The 9,114-nt window shown below is 38.6% G+C and overlaps 2 protein-coding genes and 1 pseudogene across 3 annotated transcripts; 2 read left to right on the top strand and 1 right to left on the bottom strand.

Annotated features, from left to right (window-relative positions):
• Positions 1 to 1,493: 1,493 nt before the first annotated feature.
• On the top strand, positions 1,494 to 3,889 carry LOC106323715 (annotated as a pseudogene).
• LOC106323732 (zinc finger HIT domain-containing protein 3) lies at positions 3,860 to 5,502 on the bottom strand. Of its 2 annotated transcripts, none has more exons than XM_013761816.1 (8): positions 5,338 to 5,502; positions 5,214 to 5,245; positions 5,005 to 5,046; positions 4,787 to 4,858; positions 4,544 to 4,636; positions 4,346 to 4,434; positions 4,210 to 4,260; positions 3,860 to 4,119 (listed from the first exon to the last, which is right to left on the bottom strand). In XM_013761816.1, exons 1-8 carry the CDS (start codon positions 5,418 to 5,420, stop codon positions 4,081 to 4,083), a joined length of 501 nt encoding a protein of 166 aa, XP_013617270.1. In that variant the 5' UTR covers positions 5,421 to 5,502; the 3' UTR covers positions 3,860 to 4,080. The 2 variants fall into 2 exon arrangements, with proteins under 2 accessions (XP_013617270.1, XP_013617263.1); XM_013761809.1 differs by having other exon boundaries at positions 4,787 to 4,861; positions 5,338 to 5,482.
• Positions 5,503 to 5,593: 91 nt separating this feature from the next.
• Positions 5,594 to 7,065, top strand: LOC106323723 (methyltransferase-like protein 5). The gene is made up of 8 exons (XM_013761803.1): positions 5,594 to 5,702; positions 5,796 to 5,852; positions 6,038 to 6,135; positions 6,229 to 6,298; positions 6,376 to 6,424; positions 6,514 to 6,650; positions 6,742 to 6,801; positions 6,883 to 7,065. Exons 1-8 carry the CDS (start codon positions 5,643 to 5,645, stop codon positions 6,976 to 6,978), a joined length of 627 nt encoding a protein of 208 aa, XP_013617257.1. The 5' UTR covers positions 5,594 to 5,642; the 3' UTR covers positions 6,979 to 7,065.
• The last annotated feature ends 2,049 nt before the right edge of the window (positions 7,066 to 9,114 follow it).

Below are 9,114 nucleotides of genomic sequence, written 5' to 3'. Positions count from 1 at the left end.
AAAGAAAAAAAATATTAATATTATAATAATTTATTCGCTTTTCATTTTTCCGTAAAAAAGAGAACCAATTACTGAATGCCACATATATGAATTGCGTTAGTAGCCGTATCTTAAGATAGTTGTTTTAGAAACGCTCTTCTTTCTCTTTCCTATTTTTGCTTTATTTTTAATTCGTTTATTATAAGAAATGTTGGTTAAGAACCCACGTTAAACATGTTCTTTCTTTCTCTTTCCTATTTTTACTTTATTTTTAATTCATTTATTATAAGAAATGTTGGTTAAGAACCCACGTTAAACATGTTCTTAGGGTTGAGTTCTTAGTTTCGGTTAAAAACCGTTTTTTAGCTTTTAACTAGAAAAAACCAAGCTAAGAATCGTCTTTTAAATAAGATATATAAAACTATGATTATCGGTAAAACCCCAAATGGGGTCCTTAAGAATTTTTTTTTCTTTTTGTTTTCTAAAAAAAAAAATTAAAAAATAAACCAATCACGGGCCGCCACGTGTCGGTGGGGTTCACAAAGAGTTCAAAATCTCCCAAAAGACCGATCCTGATTTCGTGATTTTGGGGACTGGTTTTTAAAACTTTGGTGGGGCCCACGCGTCAGTGAGACCCACAAACAGTTCAAAAGCCTCGTTTAGAAACCAACGATATTTATGCTCTAAGAGCCGACTTTTAGCTGCTGAAAAGTATAAAAAAAATAAAACAAGTGTCAATTGATGAGTTAAAAACTTAGAATTAAGAGTCTTGATTAATCATGGTGTCAGAGTTTCTTGACATTGTTATATTATTTTGTAGTTACGTAATGAAAATTAATAATAACCAAAAAGAGCAATGAATGAAAGACACTCAGTTAGAGGCTTTTCCTAGTTGTGTGATAGTCTCTTCACAAAATGACGTTTACTATTTATTTTTTATTATTGTTTTTCAGTTTTTGTTTTGTCAGTTTATTTTTTTATTATTTTTGTATCTAAGAAACCTATGTAAAAAAATGAACCCATGGGGGGTGCTCTAACAGAGCTGAAACATAGAAGGTTTTATGGCCGACTCTTTGGATACTTGGAAAACTAGTTTGAGAATATCCGGCAAGATTCTGTATCAGTTATCATATGTAAATACATTTAATGTCCCCATGTGGACCCATCAAAAGAGAGAGACAAAAAACCCCACTTGGAAAGTGATGAGGTCATGTTAATATCGCAAACTTTGAACTTTTGTAGCATGCACAGAGACGCTCACTTTTGGGGGGGGGGCAGAGAAGATAGGGAGCTTATTATTGAGTTGTGTAAAGCACAAAATTCGGAGCGAACATTCAGACAAAATAAAGAGAAAGAACCGAAAGAAAAGAGTAGAGGCAAAAATAAAATTCAGAGGGTCATTACCCAAACACACACAATGTTCCAAAATATATAAACAAAAATATCTGTTTTTCAACAGGTGTTTTTTTCGTTTTCTGGGTAGTTTCTTTGGAGCTTTATGGCTAAACCAGAAGAGAAACAGCTACTACAAAAATGTTTTTCATGTCAAACTCTTTTAACAATATTTGAAATACTATATATATATATATATGGTGATTCAACGTCACAAAGTTCCAATATGAGTATTATTCTCGGATATTTGGTGTCTTAAGATATGAATCAACTCTGTTACCGACTTAGGATTTGACGATGATTCGTCATCTCTTACTTCTACTTCTTCTTCTTCTTCCTCCTCCTTGAATCTCAACACCCTAAACCCTAGACCAATCCATCATGTAAGTTCTTGTTTTTATTGTCTCTTCTTTTCTTGGTTTTTCCTTCTAATGTAAGTTGTCGTTTATTGTTAGGGGTGAAGATGATATCGTGGAGCTCTTATGGAAGAGCGGCCATGTTGTTGAAAGCAGCCACACACAGAGACGTTCCGTTCCTCCTCCCATTCTCCGAGGCAGCGGAAGTGGCGGCGGTGGAGAAGAAAGTGCTCCCCTTCCGCTTCCTCCGCCTCTCCACAGTCAACCGTTTGGTGATCAGAATCTACTCATAGGCGAAGACGAAATGGCGTCTTGGCTTCTCCATCATCCTCCTCCAGGCGAAGATGAGTTAAACTATAATCTTTTCTACTCCGGCCTTGTCTCAACCCCATGTACTCAGCCTCAGGGCTCTGTCTCTCTCACACCACCACCACCACCACCACCACAGCCACCGCCAGCTAGTGTTATTATGTTCACTCCGACGGCAGCGGAGAGACCGATGGGTCAGGTCATCGCCGGGAGAAGGGCGGAGAGCTTCTTCAACTTGTCGAGGCTAAGAGGGAACGTACATACAGGCGGTCGAGTCGAAGCAGCCGCTGCACAGTTGGTTAAAGATTCAACGCAGGTGGGATCAAGCGCGACTCCGACTTCTTCTGCACCCGAGTCCTGTCTGGCACCAGCGACGTTCACTGGCGGAGTGGCGCAGACTTTTGCAGTCCCCAGTCTTAGTCGGAAGGTGGTTGAGACGGTTTGCGAGATTGCCGGACCGTCTTCTTCGAGGGTCTCAAAGACGGAAACAGAGCCTTTTCAGATGCAACCAGCGACGGAGACGGAAGCTGCGAAGCGAAAAGAGAGAGAAGAACCCGTTGACGATACCGAGGTAAAGTCAAAGCTTGGAAGCGCATGTTAGTCACTCGGACGGGCGCAGTTTAGCAAGTCTCATGGTTTTGATAAGTCAACTATGTTTGTGGTTTGGTGGCGTTACAGGAAACTGGCGAAGAAGCTCGTGGTTCAACTTCTAGGAAGAGGTCACGCGCTGCGGAAATGCATAACATCTCCGAAAGGGTTCGTCCACGTTATCCTTTCTTGAGTTTCAAGCAACAAATGTAATCTTTTTTCCTTTGTAACAGAGACGGAGAGAAAAGATCAACGAGAAGATGAAAGCTCTCCAAGAACTCATTCCTCGCTGCAACAAGGTTGGTCTTATACATATCTTTTTGACTCAAGGTAAGGTTGATGATTCTGACAGAGTGTTTGTTCTTTGAATAGACTGATAAAGCTTCAATGCTGGAAGATGCTATCGAGTACGTTAAGTCGCTACAGCTGCAAATACAGGCATGTCCTCATTAAAAAAAAACACAGAGTTGTGTTTCTTTTTCTTGGTAATAGATCTCACGCAGAAAAATAAAAAGGTCCAGGGTTTTAGAGTTTTTTTTTTTTTTTTTGTTAATCAACAAGCGTTTCCAGCCACCATGGATTTTGGTTCCCTATACGTCTCCGTAGAAGGGTTATAAAAGTTTCATTTTGATTTCAACTAATCCCTGAATACCAAAATGCAGATGATGTCTACCGGAGGCGGCGGTATGATGACTATGATGTATGCTCCAAATATGCAACGTTTCATTGCCCCCTCGGCAATGGGCATGGACCGGCCTCCATTTATACCTTTCCCTGGCATGGCTTTACCTAGGCAGGCTCATATGGCAGGTCTAGGTCCACCGTATCCACCACCAAGATATCCTTTTCCAAACGTCCAAGCCTTTGACCCGAACCAGCCTCAGTTTCCGGGTTACATGAATCCTTATAGCCAGTTTGTAGGTCTCCAACAAATGCAACAACCTCCTCCTCCTACTCAGTTGCAGGTAGTTCTTTCCCATTATCCATTGTCCTTTTTCATCTGTTCCTACACAATCTGATACTCACAGGATCCTGTTTTCAAATGTTTTGTTTTATAGAATCAATCACAGGTGAGTTTCAGCCAGGCGAGTAGTAGCAAGGAACCTGAAGATCAGGATAACAAACCAATAGGTAAGCGGGGAAGGGCCAGAGGCGTTTCTTGCGAGATGAGTTAATGTTCACTATTTTGACAGATACATCTCCATCGCTTTGTTGCAGGTTAAAAGAAAAAGGAATCAGTTCTCCAAGCAAATGCACAAAGTTGAAGATGCAACCCGAGGGATAATATGTAAAATAACATAGTCGGTTAGATAAGTCGGCGAAGAGATGTATGCGTTTGCGTTGTTTTTTTTTGCTTTAGGCCAATGAATATTTCTCTCCTGCAACTACAACTTTTGTAACGAAAACAATAATCTAGAGTGCTACTAGAACTTTTGTTTGGATGCTGCGACTAGGATCATTGCTTGTCACTACTCTTGGAAATGTTTGATAGAATCTGAAATTAACAAGGTGAGAAACTTAGCAGATGCTCTTTTGCTAGGTCATTTACTCTTTGCAAGTTCTTGAAATCAAGATAAGAGTGTACCTTTTCTGTGAGCACGCGGAAAGCTTCTACTCCCATTGCTTCATCCAGTTCCTGATACATCCATAAAACAGTTTCGTCAATACCAGTAAACAAAGATTTAATCTCCAATGAAACATGACGGTGTAGATGAGCTTACCTGCAGAGGGTTGGAGGAACTATCGATAGTGGAGATGAGTTTCTGAAGGGCTTCATCCTTTAGAGCTTCTTTGATTTCACTAGAAGAAGCTGCAAAAAAAAGTTTCTAAATTAAGCAATGGATGAAGACACAGATTCATTCATTCATTTAAAATTCGTTAAATTATTCTATACTTTGACTGAGTTGGGAGACCATTACCGATAGCCTCGAGCTGTGTCTTCTCTACAACATACTTTTCTTCCTCCACAGTTATTGGTCTCGCCACCGGAACTTCCTTTGCTGCAGATGAAGCTACAAAACACACAGGTAATGTGACTCAACCCAAAGTTCAAACGTTTATTATCTGATGCTAGCTAGCATCTCTGGCTAATTTAGAGGAGGTTTTAAAGCGCAGCCGAATGCCCATATATCTATAAGAAACTAAAGTGCGAAGAGACATACCACCAGGCTTGTGCTCTGTCTTTACTACGACATCTTTTGTTTCCACTACCGAGACTTCCTTTGCTGGAGAAGCTGCTACAAAACAAGTTCATGAATCAAACCATGATTGACACGAAACAACTGACAAAAGCAATGAAAATTAAAAGAAATATACTATGCTACAAATCGAATGGACCAATCATAGATATGCAAACCAAGAGACAAACACAATGACTAACCTGGCTTCTCCTCGGCTGCAGAAGGTTTAGCACATGGAGTCTCTGCATCATAAGTCAGACTACATAGTCAGTAACCCCTGAAGTAACTCAATGAGACAAAAACGATTCTTTCTCTTTGGGGGTACAATAGACAAGCTAAGAGACACTAATCCAATTCACAATTACAAAAGACAAAACACTTTTTAGGTGAGAGTTAAAAAATAACTTGCCTTTGTGCTTCTTGAAACAACCCAAGGAACAGCTGCAGGACACACAAGGAAGTAATATCAATGACAATGCAAAAAGAAAGCGACAGCTAGATGAAAGAGAAGAAGAAGAAGAAAGACTTCTTACTAAGGAACAAGACAAGAGGGACACTTGTACTTGGATACAACTTTCTCGCATATTTCGCATGTCGGAGCAGCTCGAGGACACATCTCTCTGTCTGTCTGTTATCTCAGCAAGCGACGCGATTCAGGGTATAGAGAAAACCTTTCAAAATTCAAAGAGGCGTCCCAATGTGTAACCTCTCCTCTTGAGAGAGAAAGCCTAATGGGCCTAAAAGTTTGATTCTAGGCCCATAATATGTTTTCTTCGCATTTTCTTATTTATTTTTTATTTCTCCGAGTCGTCGTTGTAGTTGAGAAGCGCCGGAGAAGATGAAGCTGAAGCAATTAGAAGGCTTATTGGGTGATCTTCAACAGTTCTCTAATCCTAAAGTATGCATAAAGTTTATGTCTTTTATTACCTTTGATTGAAAGTTGAGTTTTTTTTTTTTTTTCTTCTGTTCTTGTTTGTGTTTTGTCTTGCAGGTGGAATTGGAGCAGTATCCAACTGGTCCTCACATTGCCTCTCGCATGCTTTTCACTGTAAAGTCTCTTTCTTTTGTTATTATGCGATTACTTTCATGCTTTCTGTGGATTTGGTGCTTCATAACTGGCTAGTAATGATTTCAATGAGTGGATGTGTGTCTTAAGTTGTTGTTTGGCTTGACTTTGTTTCTTTATTTTTTTAGGAAGTGTGTGTTGGTTGATTCAATGTGTGTCTTGTTTAGGCAGAGAATTCATATGGAGACATAACTGATAAAGTCGTTGCGGATTTTGGCTGTGGCTGTGGTACTTTAAGTGCTGCTGCTTCTCTTCTAGATGCAGCGTGAGTTTAAAAAAAAAAAATCTTCATCTTTGCTCCAATCTTTATCTCATCACTACTTTAAGTTATATTCATTCTGTGTATTGCTTCAAACAGCTGTGTGATTGGATTCGATATAGATCCTCAATCTCTTGAAACAGCATCACTAAATGCAGATGAACTTGAGGTATACTCTTCTTCATGTGAATAAGCCTTCTTTTTGGTTGTAGCAATATCGTTTGCTGTAGTCTGTTAGTGCGGCAGGTGGAGATAGATTTCGTTCAGTGTGACATTACAAAGTTAGAGTTAAAAGGTGAAACCTCCTTTTTCAATTTTAGTTTCTTTAGACAAATAAAAGAAAGATATCTGGTGTTAAATGAATCCATATTTTCTTGTTGATAGGCCAGATTGTGGATACTGTCGTGATGAATCCTCCCTTTGGGACACGAAAGAAAGGAGCTGACATGGAGTTTCTCTCCGCGGCAATGAAGGTCGCCTCTCAAGCTGTTTACTCTCTGCATAAGACATCTACCAGAGAAGTAAGCTGGATGAAGCCTTTCTTCTTCTTCTTCCTTAACTATCTAGTTTGCGTAGATATTATAGTTTGTGACAACATTTTGATTATTGCAGCACATTAAAAGGGCAGCGTTGCGTGATTTTAATGCCAAGAGTGCTGAAGTTATATGTGAGGTTGGGGGCCATAAAGATTTTGAAAACATCATATGAAACTCTGATGAACATTCTAATTTATTCATGTTCTTCACCTTGCAGCTCCGGTATGACTTGCCGAAACTCTACAAGTTCCACAAGCGAAAAGAAGTCGATATCGCGGTTGATCTCTGGCGTTTTGAGCCTAGACAGAACTAGACCGCTACGATCTTGCAATCTTTAGCTTTGAGTTAAGAGTGTGACAATATGTGGAATGATTCATGATATGAACTCAAGTTTTATAAATGTTTGCTGAGATACTCTGTTTGCTGATAAGACTTTATTAGGTAACCTCACATTTACAACTTACAAGAATGTTCCCTGACATAAACAAGTGTGTTTGTCTAAAGAAACGCTGCACCAACATACATAAAATTGATCCATCAACCTCTATGATTAAGATGACAATCATCAACAACTTTAATAACATTGTTTATCTGGTTGCTTCCGAAAATGTTATGCCCGGTGGCTCGACCACTATAGTCTCCACAATATCTTGGGTTGTAATATCCCGAGTTGTGATATATGGAAAAGCTTAACATAATTGATTTGACTATTTATGTCATCAAAGTTGACTTACTTTTTTGGTTACACATCCGTTTAGAACTCTAGAGTTAAACGTGTTTGGATTGGAGTAGTGAAAAAATGAGTGACCTATTAGAAGTGATTCGCGATACCGTGCGAGTGAGACCAAAACACGGAAAAAGGTCATGTGGTGATTGGAAGGTCAGTAAAAAATAATTTTGAGTCTTGGAAAATTTACGCATCGACCATTAGAACGGGATGGACCTACGGGCCGAAAAAACGGACATGGATGGTCCTGGACGGTCGGACAGTTACATTTACATTCAACAAGCTAACTCAAGAAAAGTGGAGGCACTCATCGAATTCTCAATTACAAAGTTCAACACTTTGTAATTAAAAACAAAAAAAAAAACTAGTAAGATATTGATGTAATGGCAGGAACAACATGGATGCCCACTTAATTGTTTAATACATAATCAACCAACGGATCAAATCTGTACTATCTAACACATACTTAAAGCTTAAAAGTAATCAATCATTCAGAAAAAGCTGGAAAGCTATTAAAGATCCAATTGTGGAGGAAGCTTCATAGAACAGATAAGATACTCCTTAATTTACTCGCTCAGGGCTAATAAAGATCCAGACATCAACGATTCTCATGATTGAATTATATCTTCTCCCACGTGGGACGAACAAAATAACTCTAGATGGATGTCGCATTAGTCAAAATGTACATTTTATTTGAAACAATCAACAACATCGACCTATATATATGATGAATATTTTCTTGAAGTGGTTTAATAAGTGTATGCATTACACACACATACACGAACATGTACATAACCTAACAACAGTTGCTGCGTAAAACGAAGCTCCAACATGTACTGAATGTATATCTAGTTGAGTTATCGGACGGAAGAAACCTTTTCAGTTCGACTGCTCAATAAAAACCATCAAGACATCAACAGTTACACTTATACGCGAATGAATCATTCCATAAATGAGATATTAAAATTCGTAGACGTATATTCCTCTAATAATCTAGGCATAATATTAACAAAAAATAGTTTGGAATAACCTTTTAAAAAATCATCGTATGCATATAAGCCTATATCCAAGGATAAATCACACAGGGAAACTATATAGGGATGTCGTTTTAGCTACAAAACCAACATATCCATACTTAGCTATATGACGACTTAACGAATACTTGTAAGGATATTGTATAACATTGGGATCCATAGGAAAGATAAATGATTTATTCTTATCAAAAACATGATTTATTTATTGGGGTGTCAAAAACAGAATTAAGCAGCTATACTTGAGAATTAAGCTGTCAGACTTGAGAATTAAGCTGTCAGACTTGAAAATACTTATAAGGTCTTATAAGGTCTTATAAAGTTTTATAAAGTTTTATAAATGTTTTATAAGGCTTTATAAGAAGCACCAGACTTGAGATGTAAGCTGCCAGATTTGAGACTTGAGTGCCAGACTTGAGACTTGAGTGCCAGACTTGTGCCTAAGAGTGAAATTTGTGCAACTTCAACTTGAGAGGCAAATTTGAATTCAAATTAGGTTCTGACCTTTGGAGAGAGAGGCCGGACAAGTGGGGATTAAAATAACATGTTGGAGAGAAGAAAGATGGCTGTTATGAGCTGTCACTATCACATTGGAAGCTCTCCTGCATCTCAGCCATTCAATTCAAATTAATTCAGATCCTCCCATCCCAACCATTCATTTTGAATCCAGAGATCTATCTCTCTTTGTCTT

Source organism: Brassica oleracea, chromosome C1 (genome assembly GCF_000695525.1).
Source record: "Brassica oleracea var. oleracea cultivar TO1000 chromosome C1, BOL, whole genome shotgun sequence".
In the NCBI taxonomy this organism is placed as follows: Eukaryota; Viridiplantae; Streptophyta; class Magnoliopsida; order Brassicales; family Brassicaceae; genus Brassica; species Brassica oleracea.
This window is presented reverse-complemented; position numbering and strand designations above follow the sequence as displayed.